The 16,509-nt window shown below is 40.3% G+C and overlaps 1 protein-coding gene across 9 annotated transcripts in view; it reads right to left on the bottom strand.

Annotated features, from left to right (window-relative positions):
* RIMS2 (regulating synaptic membrane exocytosis 2) overlaps positions 1–16,509 on the bottom strand; it is a 355,451-nt gene that overhangs the window by 30,443 nt on the left and 308,499 nt on the right. For 2 of the 9 annotated variants that reach the window (XM_033155715.1, XM_033155721.1), the window contains one exon: positions 5,882–6,123. The exons of 5 other annotated variants lie outside the window; for them this stretch is intronic. In XM_033155715.1, coding sequence (XP_033011606.1) covers positions 5,882–6,123 — 242 coding nt within the window. The remainder of the gene's footprint in view (positions 1–5,881; positions 6,124–16,509) is intronic. 2 more of the 9 variants (XM_033155718.1, XM_033155719.1) reach the window with 2 other exon arrangements.

Genomic DNA, 16,509 nt, shown 5'->3' with positions numbered 1-16,509 from the left:
TGTCTCTATTCATTTCAAATATGGTTTCTGTCTGCTGTTCCAACCACTATCCAGCCACCCAACTGCTCCTTATCTTGTGGCTGAATATCTCTTAAATTTGCAAGCTCCTGGTTCTCATGTACAAAAGCACTGGTGGGCGTGTCACTCATGAGCTTTCACTATCACTGTGGCTCGGAGAGCAGACAGATCCACCAAGTTCTGTTGCTTCCCAACCATATGCAATACTTACTTTCTTACTCATTAAACCTAAATTTACTTTAGAAACATGAAATATAACTTAGTTCAGCACTTAAAATTGTACTGTTTAGCATATTTATTACACCTAAAAGTATAAATGCCTTTCTTTTAGTACAATAATAACTACAAATATACTAAATGCTTAGAGACGGATTTGCAAGCTGCTTAAGTCTGTGACAGTTTTTGCCAGTTAGGAAAATGGGGGGGACGGGGACGGACCTCAATAAATGTTGAAAATAGAAGCCATCAACAGTGTAAGAAGAAAATGGATTAGAAAACGTACGTAGATTGTAGTATTATCATGCATAAGTAGAAGATATCCAGAAAGTTCAGGAAATAAATACCTCTATAATATAATTAAGTAGCAACAATACATTTGGCTATTTGGCTATATTTTGTAATATTATATTCAAATGTATTTTATCATTTTACATAGAAAATGCCATAGTATTTCAAGTCATTGGCCCTAATTTATTGAAATTATACCCTTCTGTATCCCAGTAAATAATATATTCTTGAAAATATTACCATAACTCATATTTCTCTAAATACAATCACCATCTGAAAGAACCATAGCTTCCCATTCTGACCATTCACTTTGAGCTTCATTCAGAAAATGGAAGACTTGCATTAACTTTTTGACTCTTTGTCCCTTGGTTTTGTGTCAGCATTCACAAATATTCATCAGTATATTTTACTTGATGTGGAAGGTAATCTGAGACCAGTAAAAAGTAAGAGCATGTTGTATAAAGGTTTTGCCACCATGTTGGAAGAAAAATAACTTGGCAGACTGCAAAGGTCCAATTTTGGGACCAAATACTTGAATAGGTTCCATATTCTGCAACTTTTGAAAGTGCATATGCTTTCGACATTTGCAAGTGTTGGTTTGTCAGCAATCTAATCAACGGTACTTATAATGATACCATCACTATCTAACAACTATAGAATGCACATAAATGCATTACTGTACTTATCCATTACTGCTTCTATATATAATGGGTGAGATCCAATCTTACACTAGAGAACTTGATGGGACTTCCCTCCCCCCCCCACTTTGCAGCCCCCCTGCCATGGCCTGCCAATTTGCTGCAAAGGAGTCTGAGCCCTTAGAAACAGATGTAGGGTGGGATGGGTGTGAGTCTGTAGGCAGGAGGAGATGAAGGGGAGATCTCATCTGCATAGGTAGAAGCCTGTTGTGCAAGTGGTGACAGTCTGGTGTCACCCGGTACAGATAATCAGTACTGTGCAAGTGGACTTCCACTCGGTGCAATGGGACTTCTCCTTCCTCTTCTCCTCCCCCACCCACCTGTTAACGTGGTCCATGAAAATGGGGGGTGGTTAGGATCAGGCTGGCAGACCAAATCAATTTCCCCAACCAAATCTATAATGAGGTGTGTCAGCAACACTGGGGAAAAAACCTCTGATTTCCAGATGTGACATACAGTCAAGGCACGACTTGAAGGCGAATGATGCAGCAACTCTGCTGAAGTTAAGCAGGTCTGGCAAGTGTCTGGATGGGAGACCACTTGAAACCTCTATGTCTTCTGTCTTCAGTTCCACAGAAGAAAGGCAGTACATAAATGTAATAATACATTTTGACACAGTAAACAAGAAGCAGAGAAATATTATATCTCGACTGGCACAGAGATATTATTTGGAACCCACACAACTTCCAAAAAACTTTTCTGTCATTTAAAAGAGATGTTGCAGTAGGTGAATTAGTGTATGCAGTCCTGTGCTCTGTCACAGCTACGTGTATGAACACTGGTTGGTATGTATGAAAAGGTACATTATGGAAACATCTCAAAGCATTAGATTATACTGACACTGAAGGAGTGTTGTACTGATGTCACAAGAACGTATTTCACAAGGCAAATATTTATAATTTGAGTATTTCTCTAATGTGGCATAACATGTTTTTGGAGTACTGGTAATTATTGTTCATTTACCCTTTGTTGCTTTTCAGCTCAGTATGTAATGGCACTGGTAAGCAGTAATATTTATAAATAAAAATGTACCTCCTGTTACTCGCTTTATTCTTTTAGGGGCCATCCCTTCCAACTGCTAGGTAAAGATACTCTATCAGACTTCTGTTGACTTTTTAAAAAACCTAGCAACATTAATTTCCATTTCTGTTAATATAAAGAGTGACTAGTTTTTTTTTAATTCCTGTTTTCTGCCTATCAAGAAACACATGTGTTTCATCTAAGGACAGAGAAAGAGGCCTGGGGAAAAGTTAGTTTTTGTAATTGCAAAGACTGGGAATCAGCCATAATTATGCTTCTTCTTCCCAGAAGGCCTTGGTGTAGCCTGCAGTGCTCCCCAAACAGCCTTATCCATGTACCTGCTAGTTCCTTTCACATTCTGCCTTAAGACTACAACCAGACGCAAATGCAAGGAATTACTATCCTCTACATTTTTTACTTCCCACCTCTGTGTTTTGTTCACCATCTAGGCTGATGAACAGCTCCAGGAAACTCAAAACATTCCAAATTATAATTTATCATTCTATCATCTATCTATCTATCTATCTATCTATCTATCTATCTATCTATCTATCTATCTATCTACTGTATCTATCTATCTCTGTTAGCCTAATAAAGGTATTTTCCTAACCTGGATTTTGGAACTTACAGAACAGGGTCACTTGTTTCTTACTATGAGCCAATTTACCTCGATCTACAGAGTGTAAACACAGCCTTTGTTGACATTATACTGACATGCCATATAATAAGTGCCAACAGAAAAGAGTAAGGGCAGATAGTAAAACAAGCTTGCAAGATCCTGGAGCAAATGTGCTAGAGAGTGTAAAGAACTGTGCTTATTCTGTCCCAGTTTACCCAATAAGCAGGCTATAAATCTTCTGTAACTTGAAACAGTTGTACAAGTAACTTGGAATAAGTTATGGTAACAAGGAGGCAGTGTCAGCTGCACAACTTGGAAGTACCAAAAAAACAACAAACAATTACTGGAAAACATTTACATATTATTTATATGCCCTTCTAATGTTGTGTATATTGTAATAGACATAACACTTATTGTAAGCATAAATTTAAGAAAAACCTGCAATGTAACTTTACAGTGATAAATAGGAGGAAAACTACATCTACATATTAGTCCAGACAGCTACTGCATGCTAGTTTTGCAAAATTTACTTCTGGAACATATCTGCCAGAGTCCAATGATTTCATTAAGGAGCTTTCCCCTACAACATTATACATTTATTTTAACCATTAGAGCATTAGGGAAACAAGATGCTCATTGCATGGCCTGCTTAACATAAATGTTATTTATTTTAGTGTCTGGCAACATTTTCTCCAAAATCGTAGACATCTGGGGATGGTATAATGATACAAAATTAAAATTTACATCATATTTATTATGCTTTATCATGTTGGTCATCCAACTAAATCCAATCCAGGTTATAATTAAATATTAAATACTATGCAAAGCACATGTCATTCAGTATATGGCACTCCATTCCTTTACTTTTCATTAAATATCCTTCCTGACCAAAAATTTAACAATGAAGTTCTACCCAGTAAAAGAGTAATTAATATTCTGCAACTTTGTGTGCATACCAGCCCAACAACTGATTTGGAACTTGAAAAAAAAACCACACGGTTTTCTTTAAAACAAAATGAGTTTTTGGATATATGTTTGAAAGGTACAGTACACTGTGGGGAACTGTAACCCATAAGGGAATTCTGCAGAAAAACTGCAGTGTTCTTCTGTAATCAGTTATGTTTGCAGAGATTCAAAGGCAAATCTTAAGGAAGAGTTGTCATTGTATTGAGGGATGCAAAATTGTACAGCCTTTATGAATCCCACTACCTTTTTACATGCCAACTTGACCAAAGAGCTGAAGAGTCACAGTCTTTGGGCTTGCTCACATTGGAATTTAATACAGAGTTTAATACTGAAGTAGCTTGTGCCCCTATTTTATTATTTTATTATATTTTATTGCAGTACCCACATAAGACCCTTCTCATCCAAGTGGCAGCTTGTACACACACACACACACACACTGGCTAAATTCATATCTTCCCAATAATCTGATAAGGGAAGAAAATTCAATATAAAACCTCATGTTATCCAACTGTAGCATTCACTATTTATAAAATGAGCATTTTAATTCACCTGTTTAGCAATCTACATGTGGGACACATGAAGATCTTAGGGCAGCATTAATTATAGTATGTCCCTTTGTACTGCTATCTAACTCCATCTTGTGTATTTTGATATGACTTCACATAACCAGGAGAAATGGCTAGGTAGTATGATACCTGTAGAAGAAAGTTAGTATTGCTGAAAATTAATCTTAAAAACTCAGCAGAACTTACTTAACAGTCCAAGTAACACTGCCCTCTAGAGACCTTATCTGTTAAAAATATTCCTTACAATTACACTAATTTAATCTTTAATTTAGATAGATACATCTGATCTATCTAAAGATGATGTTACAACGCTTGCTTTTGCACCATACTTGAAAACTAAATAGCCTTAAAAACCCGTGTGGCTCTCTTAATGCTAGGCAGCAGAGACATGCACTATTAAGTACTCTAGTGTTCTTGAAGACATGTTAACTTTTTCTATGGAGTCCAGAAACACACACACACACACACACACACACAAATACACATTCACAAGCAACATGATTCGCTTGTGCAATAAATTCAATGTAAGGTAATATGGCTCGCTGTATTAGCTATATAGCAATGTTGTTTTTTCAATCTCTAAATGCTGATGAGACCAGAATATAACTTGGGCATATCTAAAAACAGGATGAATACCTCATTATAGATTTGATTGTTTGTTAAAAGTACTTATAAATCTGCCCTTCAACTGAAGGACTGAGGGCAGAAATATACACAGTCTAAACCAAACATTAAACAAAAAATGGAAACAGTGTAAAATAAAATATAGATATGCACTTTCAGTCACCTGCTTTGCACTTCTATCTAAAAGTAGACCATTTAAGTATTTAAAAATGTTCCCCCTCTTATCTAGAACACTCAGAAGTTGGAATTTATATATAGCACCTAACAATCTGGTGGCACTAAATAAATGCTGAATAGCAGATCTAACTTTAACCTGTAACCAGTTATGGTGATTTACTGCAATTATAAGTACATTTTGAAGCTGAAAAGAAATAAAAAGTAACAAGAAGTAGAGTCATAACTTAGTGTGCCTAAAATATATTGGACAACCTTGAAGATGATAAATACTATCCCACAGCAAAAGAAATGCAGAACATAGTCATAAGACGCATTTAAGAGAGGGGACAATAGGAGAGGCAAAGAAAATGCACCGGCAGCATTTCAGCTGTCTTTCACGAACCATTAGTAACAATTCCCAGAATATAAACCCAGCAAGTCAGGTTGCTTCCTGAAAGGGAAAAAAAAAAGATTACTGCATTCAGCGCGGTCCAGTGAGCAGACAAATACGATCCACAGTAGTCCGGTCTGAATGAGGTTCTGGTTAAATAAAATGGCTTGACAAAACACTGAAAGATAATAAGTTTAAACTTGCTCAGTCTTTTCCACCTAGGAATTTAGCTAATAATAATAATAATAATGCAGTTTATGTCTCATGAATAACAACACCACAATTGGGGTGGGGGTGGGGGGAATCTTGTTCCTACCAGTTTGGCTGAGCTGTGAGGTACTTCTGCTTTTCCGCGAAAGGCCCACGATTGCAACCATCTTTGCACCAATGCTGGAGCGGCGCTTCTTGCCACCTGTACCCACAGTGCCCACTGCTGTGTCAGATTGGCTGCCATCGTTCTTCTCTAGTGTGTACATCTCCCCGCTGATGCTGGTGCTCTTAGTTATGTTCTGTCCTGAAGTGCCCATCTGTCTGCTTTGCATTTTGGATGTAAAGACACTGTCAGCCGGTGGATGGATAAACAATGCAGTAAACAAAACAAAAAGAAAGAAAGTAAAAAGGAAAAAACAGAAAAGGAAGGTTTCAGATGGAAAGCATAGGGAGGCTATAGGGACAAAGCAACTAACAGAGCTCCTATACATGTCTACTCAGAAGTACTGTATTTAATCGAATGTAATGTACACCTTTTTTTGGGGGGGGCAAATGACATCATGAAAATCAGGGTACAAATTAGATTTGATGGCACCAGCAAATACTTTTTTTGGTTTAAAGGATTTGAAAATTGAGGTGTGCATTAGATTTGATGGCGCATTAGATTCGCGTAAATACAGTAAGCCCCACTGTGTTCAGGGGGACTTACTCCCAGGTATATGAGTTGAGCCTAATTCACACAGAAGGTAGTTAGCTTTGATTAGCAGGAGAAAAGGAAAACTTTCAGTTTCATGCTATTGTTAGTACCTGATTGTACTTGTCTTTCTCTGTAAATCTTACTGAAAGTATTGGCTCGCTGGCATTATTATAGCACTTTGTTTACACACAGTTTGTCAAATTGTAAAGACACTTTTCTGCTACACAATAAAATCTGAGAATTATACAGTACATGTTATTATATTTTTATTCCAGAATTTAATGTTGATTTTTAAATTAAAAAATACTTAAGTGCTGATCCACTGATTATATATTTTCATTTGTACAATCTACTACTAAACAAGATTCCACGTATTAAGAAAAATACTGTTTAGGCAGGAGGAGTGAAACAAAACATGGGCACTTTCTCAGCCAAAATGTTTAAGCTTCAAATCCTTCACAGAACCATTTTAGGGTTTGCACCAAATTATTGCCCAAGGATGCAATTTCTTATTACCAAAAGACTGGCTTTATTCTGATATTATATTTGAGTGCTACTGTATTATACTTATACAAGGCAAGTATGTGTTTGCCGTATCAGCTACCCATAGTTGCATACTTTTCCAGAAACGTTTTGAATGTAACATCAAGCACTGGGGAGCTGCCTCTTCTCCCATCCAACAGTAGCCTTAAACCAATCAGCACAATCTTCCTCCTTGGTTCAGAAATCAAATGTGGCAATACAGAAATACAGAATATGAGCTCTGAATGTGAAGGTGCGTGGAAATGTGACTTTATGTGGACCATTCATGAAGTTCAACATGTTCAACATCTTTATTTTCTTTGAATGGTCCCACACACAAGATATCCACATGTGTGAACAAGAAGCTTCCCTAAATAAGATGGAAGCCCACAAGTATACATAAATCCCCATACAGATCTAACTCTGGTAGACTAGATGGTAAACGAAACTGGGAAAATGTCATAGGGGGTTAAATCCCTTTGCTATGGCTCCATTTCCAAAGAAATGCACTCTGAGTGTGAACACAACAGCTTCTCAACCCACAACTGTGTCAACATCACCTCACTGTGCCGTATGCAAATTCCCTAGCTATCTACTGCACAATATAATGGTGCATCAATAGGACAATTTCCCCGTGCTGGTTATCAGAGGATGGTTTCAAAGTGAACACCACTGTTTTGGGGCAGAAACATATTCAATGGAACACTTTGACATAATTTAGGCAGGATTAGAAGGAGTCCGAGAACAGCCTCTGCCACCCAGGTAACTGCCCTCTACTGGCCTGAACCAGGAACGTTACCCACAGTAAAGTAGTGGTGAAGTTCAAGGCCAGGGAACTAAATCATACTAATATACAGTATACCACACTTTTCTATTGGGTTTTAAATAACAAATATCATGCTTCTGTTGAGAGCTGTTTTGAGAAATTCATGTAAGTTGGTTTTTGTTCTTGCTATACTTTGTTTAGTGAGGTGAACTGTGGTGCTGAATAGAGCTCTGGGCATGTTTGGTGCATGTATACCAGCTAACATATGTATGTCCTTAACAGACCGGTGCCAACCAGTACACATGCACAGACCACAAAATCCATTCCATTTGGTGCTGCTACCAGGAAATTCCCCACTCCCTGCTGCTCCAGGCAGACATAAACTTGCCAGCAGCACTTACACTGCCCTCACAATAACATCAGCAGCACATTGCAGCAGTGCTGGCATCTCCACACATTGCTCAATTGTACACACCTCCATCTTCCTCGTCTTTTCTCTAAACTACAAAGCCCCAAATGTTTTGGCTCTGGATCCGTTTCAGTCCGGCTTCCGCCCTGGTTATGGGACCCTGGTTATGGGACCGAGACAGCTTTGGTGGCGCTAACAGATGATCTTCGTAGACAACTGGATCGAGGCGGTTCGGGCTTGCTGATTCTTTTAGATTTGTCAGCAGCCTTCGATATGGTCGACCACGATCTTTTAGACCACCGCCTTGCCGACGTGGGGATTCAGGGCACAGTCCGACAATGGCTGCGCTCCTTTATCTCAGGTCGGGGACAGAGAGTGGTGCTAGGGAGGGAATTGTCGCCGCGACACTCCTTGGTGTGTGGAGTTCCGCAGGGCACAATCCTTTCCCCGATGCTTTTTAATATCTTTATGCGCCCTCTTGCCCAGATTGTCCGGAGTTTCGGGCTGGGCTGTCATCAATATGCTGATGACACCCAGCTTTTTCTGTTGATGGACGGCCGCCCTGACTCGGTCCCAGACACACTGGCCAGGTGCTTGGAGGCTGTGGCTGCATGGATGCGTGGGAGCCGGTTGAAGTTAAACCCTTCGAAGACAGAGGTCCTCTGGCTGGGTCGGGACGACATGGGGTTGGGAGGCCAACTCCCATCTCTTGCGGGGGCCCAACTAGTGCCAGCGCCTTCCGTCAAGAGTTTGGGTGTAACCTTTGATGCCTCTCTTTCTATGGAGGCACAGGTTGCAATCACAGCAAAGGTGGCATTTTTCCATCTCCGCCGTATTAAGCAGTTGGCCCCCTACCTCTCTCGCCCTGATCTGGCCACAGTGATCCATGCGACGGTCACCTCCAGACTTGACTATTGTAACTCGCTCTACGCGGGGCTGCCCCTAAAGCTGACCCAGAAACTCCAGCGGGTGCAGAATGCCGCGGCGAGGCTCCTTACCGGGTCTTTGCCGCGGGACCACATTCATCCAGTGCTTTACCAGCTGCACTGGCTCCCGGTGGAGTACAGGATCAGGTTTAAGGTGCTGGTTTTGACCTTTAAAGCCCTATGCGGTTTGGGACCCTCGTATTTAAGGGACCGCCTCTCCTGGTATGTCCCATGTAGGACCTTAAGGTCCTCAAGTGATAATCTTTTGGAGGTCCCGAGCAACAAAGACGTTAGGTTGGCCTCAACTAGGGCCAGGGCCTTCTCAATATTGGCCCCGACTTGGTGGAACAGCCTATCACGGGAGACCAGGGCCCTGCGGGATTTGGCATCTTTCCGCAGGGCCTGCAAGACGGAGCTGTTCCACCTGGCCTTTGGGTTGGTTTCTGTTTAATATTTATGCTTCATCTTTTATTGGTGGGTTATTTTGAAATTGAGACCTGCAGTTTTAATTGAATTTTAAATTTGTATTTTAATCTGTTATTTTAAATTGATCGTTTTTATGTTTTTTGTTGTGATTTTAATTGATGTTAGCCGCCCTGAGCCCGGTTCTCTGGCTGGGAAGGGCGGGGTATAAATAAAATTATTATTATTATTATTATTATTATTTTGACCTTTCCTCATAAGGAAGTTGCTCCAGCTCCTTGATTGTTTTGGTAGCCCTTTTCTGAACCTTTTCCAGTACTACAATATCCTTTTTGAGGTGTGGTTGACCAGAACTGTACTCCTCATAAGTGTTCATAAGTTTCTCCATCTTCAAGCAAAACAGGGAATGCATATATTAATGCACTGATGTACTCTGGTTTAGGGAAAGAACAAATGATTTTTAGTTGCTATGGAAATAAATTTTAATCTGAGTTATGACTCATCAAATGAACAGACCTCTGAAGATTTCTTAATAGAGGTTTTAACACAAGCCCTATCTCCTAGTCAGAGAAGCATTTCTTTCATTGATTAGTCAAACAGTGTGAATGATAACAGGATGTTCAGAACAATTATGCAGCAGAAGCTACTTTTCCATCCAGTATACTATATGAGTTTTCATTGGCCTATTGGTATCAAAGCAAAGGGACAGTGTCAGTTTTTAAACTATAAAAATCCTAAAGTCCTCACTTGGATAAAAACTGATCAGATTAATAGGCTTTATTTCTCATGGAGGTGATAAACCTGTGTATGACCTGAACAAAGACTGTAGTTATGGACTCATATGATTGAATAGTCCTACATATAAAATATTTTCTCCTTCAAAGACAACTTAATGCCTGGGAGAAAAGTTCTAGTCTAGCCTCTCCCCTGACACATTTATTTTGTATGTGCAGGGAATGTTTCTATATGCATGTGAGTCCCATCTGCAGTCTATATAATAATCCCCTCTGATCCAGTTAGAAACCAGGAAGCTGTCATATACTGATCCATTGAGCTCAGTAATGTAGTGTTCTAGCTCAGCCACCAGGTGTGGGAGACTTTAGGCTTATGAGAGCTACTTTGTTTTTCACTAAAACCCTGAAGGCCACCAGTCACAGCCAGTCAAAATACTAGCCTGAGGATAGGGGAAGACACATCCTCAGAATTAAGGAATAGTGTGCCCCTGAATCACATTCTCAACCCAGGAATTAGTGTTATGTATTGAAAATACTTTGGCCACCTCATGAGAAGAGAAGACTCCCTAGAAAAGACCCTGATGTTGGGAAAGATGGCGGGCACAAGGAGAAGGGGACGACAGAGAATGAGATGGTTGGACAGTGTTCTCGAAGCGACTAGCATGAGTTTGGCCAAACTGCAGGAGGCAGTGAAAGATAGGTGTGCCTGGCGTGCTCTGGTCCATGGGGTCATGAAGAGTTGGACACGACTGAACGACTAAACAACAACAACAACATTGAAAATAAGATCACAGTCCAGTCACAGAAAAATCCAGTCCTGGTTTCCCCCCAACCTTGCTTCATTTCAGCAGTCTTAGTTTGGAGGAAGAGGGGGCCTTTTTGTTATGGCTATTATAAAAATAACTGGGTGTCAGAAACCTTTGCTGAGCTACTGCAAACCAGAGATCTACCTAACTACCTTCCACCATGCCCTGGACTGCACTGACTGGCAGAGGTTCTCTTCAGGGATTCAGGGCACTTCCAGACAGGGGCTTCATAGGAACATAAGAAGAGCCTGCTGGATCAGGCCAATGGCCCATCCAGTTCAGCATCCTGTTCTCACAGTGGCCTATTCTTCATACTGCAAATGCGTCCTTCAAATGTTGTTGGCAACAACTTGGAAACAAGTTGATTTAACTTCTCAGATTTTCTATGGGAAGATAAATGATCCTGATGAAATGGGGCGGGGTGAATACAGAATAGCAGTGTTGTGTGAATGCTGCTCCCCCCAAAAAGGCCTTGCATGAGTAAACAACACAGATCCCACGAGAAACACCCTCCGTTTCAAAGACCTGCTGGGGACTGAACCTGCCTGCAAAGCCTGGCTTAGTAGAAAGTTTGAAAAATCCTGGCTCAAAATAATGCTTTTATTACCTGAAAAACACATTTCCTCATCTTAGAAATGTACAGTAGTTTGTATTCCATTGTGTTATACATTCATGCAAACTAGGGCCTGGTTCATGTAAAACGCTAAGCCAAACCATGACTTAGTGTGAACAGGCAAACATTTGGGCTGCTGGATGGGAGATTGTGAACACTTTGCTTCTCCTCTGGTCATTCTGCTGCTGTGCTGCACTGAGCTAAGCCATGGGTTGGCTTAGTGTGCCATCTGAACCAGAGCTCATAGTTTAGTTCTGTCCAAGCAAACCACAAGTTGCAACCATGGTTTGTCCTACGGTTTACAGCTTGTGGATTGTCTGGGAGAGTTAAACCATGAGCCCTGGTTTGGAAGACATACTAACCCAAGCCATGGCTTAACTTAGGGCAGAACATCCAGGGAGGAGCAAAGCAAGTGTGACCACTTCTCCTAGAACCTGTACAATTGTTCATTCATCTGTGCTTAGCTGGCATTGTGTCAGAATAAGGACTAGAACTAATAATCAGAATTAGGTAATAAGAACCTTAACACAAACAAGGATCAAAAGTTTTGGGACCTTAAAATCACACCTTAACCTAATCAGTTAGTATTCTGAAGTGCTACAGTGGTTATTTATCTATAGCCTTACTGCATTTACAGCCTGATAATCAGGGAGCTTCCTCCCAGATAAAGGCCAGGTCTCAAATTAAACTGAAAATAATGTCTCAGTTAAATCTGAAAATACCAAGTAAATGACCTGAGAGGCTGAACGACTTATCAGGCAGTAAATCATTCAAGCCATAAAGTGAGCAGTCTTTCTGGCTCAGCTTGTCAAATAAACATCCACATTTTTAATGGAGTGTCAATGACAATGTTGCTGCCATTAATTAGCCTTTTACAGGCAGTACTACTCTGCAAAACAAAAAAAAAAAATGAAACAAAAAGCAATCCATGCTTTAGAAGGGTGACTAAAATTATGTGCTTAGGGATATGTAATTGAGTTAGATAACTTTAATCATGAGTTCAACTCCAATTGCATTTATGTTCACCCCTAAGTGATTTTCTGAATCAGGAGAAAGAAGAATACAACCCTGCTTAAAGCTAGTAATAAATATTAAAATCAAGAAATGGAAGTAAGGCATTCAGCTGTGTTCTAAATCCAACATGACCCTGAAAGCAAACTGCAAAAAGGAGAAATTTTAATCATGTCATAAAAATGAGATAAATAATATAGAAAAAGCTACTTTCACAGTGTTTCACATTGGAGGCAATGAATTGTCAAAAATATCCAAGATAAAGAGAAATCATGACACAGCTGTAGGGTAAGATGAGACATGGTTGACCAGTTTTATTCCATAAATTAAAAGCTTGCTGTGGAGAAGATTTCTCTAATTAGCAACCACACCAGAAGTTAAGGAACATCTAATATAAATTCTGTTATGGAGAAGCAGAGTGATAATGAGTATGGAAATAGGATGGCTAGATTTTATAATACCCAGGAATACCTTGGGTGAGCTAAATTAAGATACAACACTACAAATTAAACTATACTTGATTTTTCTTATACAAATAAAGTAATTGCCAATTAACATAGCCCTAGAATAATTTTGTATTATTTTTCATACTGTTAACATGTATGATTTTAATGGGGGTAGGGAATCATGAAAGAAAACTGGTATGCATTATACTGATTTTTAGGAGTGTGCAATTTCCATCATTCTTTGTTTTCGGATTTAAAAAAATATGTATACTTCAGCCATTGCACCTTTGAGCAAGTACAGTGTGAGAATGCCTCCTTAACCTATTTATTTTCAACTAAAAGTCCTCTACCACCCTAATCAGTTTTTATACCTGTAGGGGAAAGGATGTACAATGTACTCTCTCCATGTGCTGAGAGATGAGGAAAGTCCCAACCCCCTCATGGAACACGTAGCTTTGCCCTTCACCTTATACATAAACCACAAATAACTGGGCCTAGCTATATGCAAACATGTGTACAGAGTCTGTCACTACAAAGACAGAAAGAGCTTTGGGAAGCCAGAATTTGGCAGAGCGTTTCTTACCTGCAATTTCTGTACTCCAGATCACTCTCTCAAACTACTTCTTCCCACTTTTTGAAACCTGCAGGAGGAAAAGCAGCTCAGGAGGAATGATCTGGAGCAGAGAAGCAGCAGGATAGGAAACGGTTGAAGCATTTTATAAGCCCTGCTGGGACAAGAGGTAGTTTAATATCCCTTCTGGCTCGCTTCTTGCTAGGAGGTATTTGTTATAGAGCAGGGGCAGGGAAGCTGCAGTTTCCCAGATGTTGCTGAATGACAGCTCATATCATCCCTGATCACTGGTGGTGCTGGCTGGGGTTGATGGAGTCCAACAACCTTTGGAAGGCCACATATTCCTTATTCAGTATTATAGAGAAGGTACAGAAGCCAATGGCTTTCTTCACCCTGATCCTTGAGTTATCTCAGGTCTTTCTTCCATATCTGTTATGTTGGACTGGTGCTCTTCTTTCTAGGCTCAAACCTCCTCTGCTCCTGGTCTCAGACCTACAGTGTCTAAGCTCACAACACCTTCTCTCTACTTTTTTGAAACTCTCCTATTTCTTTTCTCCCTTCTCATGCAGCATCCACTGTCTCTAAGGCTCCAGTTTATCAGCAGTTTCTGAATCCAATGCTACAGCTTCCTTTTCTAGCTATGTCCACAGCCAGCTGTCATGTTCAGATGAGTGATACCAGCTGTGACTAAACAACCTAGTTTCTTCTTTGGTGCAGCAGGGGGATAGGAGCAGTGGCAGGTAGTGGCACAACACACAGGTTCTCCCTTCTGCCACTTCTACATTTCAATTTCACCCTTTTTTTAAAAATGGCATTAGATCTCTATTATTTGTGTTTAATGTATAGTTATCCCCTAACTTTAGGGAGTTTTTAATAGAAACTTTGTGAAGAATTGGACCTATAAAAATTTTTATGTATGTAAATTATTTTCAAAAGGTACTCGTCAGGCAGACTGTATTGAACAGGTCTGGTTCACATGTCATGGCAAGCCAAACCATACCTTGCCAGGACCACACAAACATTTGAGAGGAGGCTGTCATTGCCAGAATCTAGCTTGTCATTGCCAGAATCCAGGCTCCTCACTAACCTGAGCCCAGGTTTGGAAGACACACTAAAACTTTGCTTAGCTCAGCATGGCGTGGGAGTAAAAAAAATATTCTGAATCAATGAAAATGTCAGTTATAAAGTGCATGTGACGGCAAAGTAGAAGAACAGAGATAAGAATAAAGAGATGACAGTGGGATGTAAAGATGTCCAATTTAATGGAATAATTATGACTTAGAAACAAAAAATAATCAGTGTAGGAGGCAGAATTCCTAAAGCATAAATGCTACGAATAACTTGGCTGCCACGACTTGATTCATTGAAGTGTTCATTGAAGAAACAGTACAAACACTTTAAATAGGTGAAAAGGCTTCTCTAACCCGAAGGCTGGTTTTCATTTTAGCTTAAGATAAAATCTAACTTTTTCTTTTATCTTTTTTAAGAAAAACGTGCTTTATTCTTATGATGATTCCCTGTCCATGGCTGCAGTCTCTTCACTAGTCTCAGTGGCAGGGGGAAATCAGGGCTTGGGGCTTTTCGATTTCAGAAAAGCCTTGTACATTTCCCCATAATTTGAGCTCTGGATCAAACCCTAGCTTTCACTCCCTGTTTGCAGAGCAAGTGCAACCGTGGTTTAACAGTTCAGGCAAAATGACACACTGATATGCCTCAAACCAAGAAGATTGGGGGGGTGTGGATACTGACACATGCCAAGGATGGGAAAGCAGGGGGTCTTCAAACCTTCCACTCAAATTTCAAATCTCTTGAGGAGGACTCTCCAAGGGAGTCTTTTTGCTGGCTGGTGAGGAAAGCACTTCCCATCCATACTGGCCCTGGCTATCCCTAGAAGCCCACGTCACCAATCTTTGAGCCCTGACCCTTACTCCCCACGTCCCTTCCCTTGTAAGCGACTGCAGTGATGCAGACAGCTGAGAGGGAGAGTCCCCCCTCCTGCCTTCCCTCTCCAGTGCCCTGGTGCAGTCATTAGGAGCACACTAGAGCAATGGAACCCAGTGGCCCATGGGTGATGTAGTTTTACTGAAGGTTGTTCTATCTGCAATAATGGGGGAACAACATCCCCCATTGGGCTCCCATTGTGTGCTGCTAATTAGTGCACTAGAGCACCAGAGGGAGAGAGTGGGAAACCCTCCTTTTCATTGCTGCCATGCCTATCTGCTTTTACAATGGGAAGGAAAGGAGGTTTTTGTGGGGGGGGGGTAAGTGAGGAAGGCTTTACATGGAGCTTCTGGGAACAAGGGATCGTAGTGGGGATAGGTGAGGAGGGGAAGAGAACTCCCCTCCAGTTTGTACTTTAAACTCACACCATCAGAAACTATATTGTAAAAATGCAGCACTGTCCACTTGCATACCAAGAAACCACCAATGTAACTTAAAAATGAATGATTTCAGCCTTCTACACTGTACCCAGAGTTTACATACACTTCTCATTGGGTGATAGTTTTATAAAAATCAATGGGATGTATTATACACAGAAGAGTGACACAGAAGTAACTTACAGGAATGAAAAGGCACTTTAAGATCTACACACTTATGTATCGCAAATAAGATTACTATACAGATGAGCAAGATCAATAGTTCCCTTCTCTTACATATTAGGCAAAGCACATATTCCTTTGCAGTGATATCACCAGAAAAGAATGATCTAAAGTAGTTAATGTTTGGAACATGAAAAAACTTCTGTAACATCCCTGTTCTCAATACTGTAGTACTAATAATAGTACTCAGCATTTTCTATAGCACGTTAC

Source organism: Lacerta agilis, chromosome 7, assembly GCF_009819535.1.
Source record: "Lacerta agilis isolate rLacAgi1 chromosome 7, rLacAgi1.pri, whole genome shotgun sequence".
Classification (NCBI taxonomy): domain Eukaryota; kingdom Metazoa; phylum Chordata; class Lepidosauria; order Squamata; family Lacertidae; genus Lacerta; species Lacerta agilis.
This window is presented reverse-complemented; position numbering and strand designations above follow the sequence as displayed.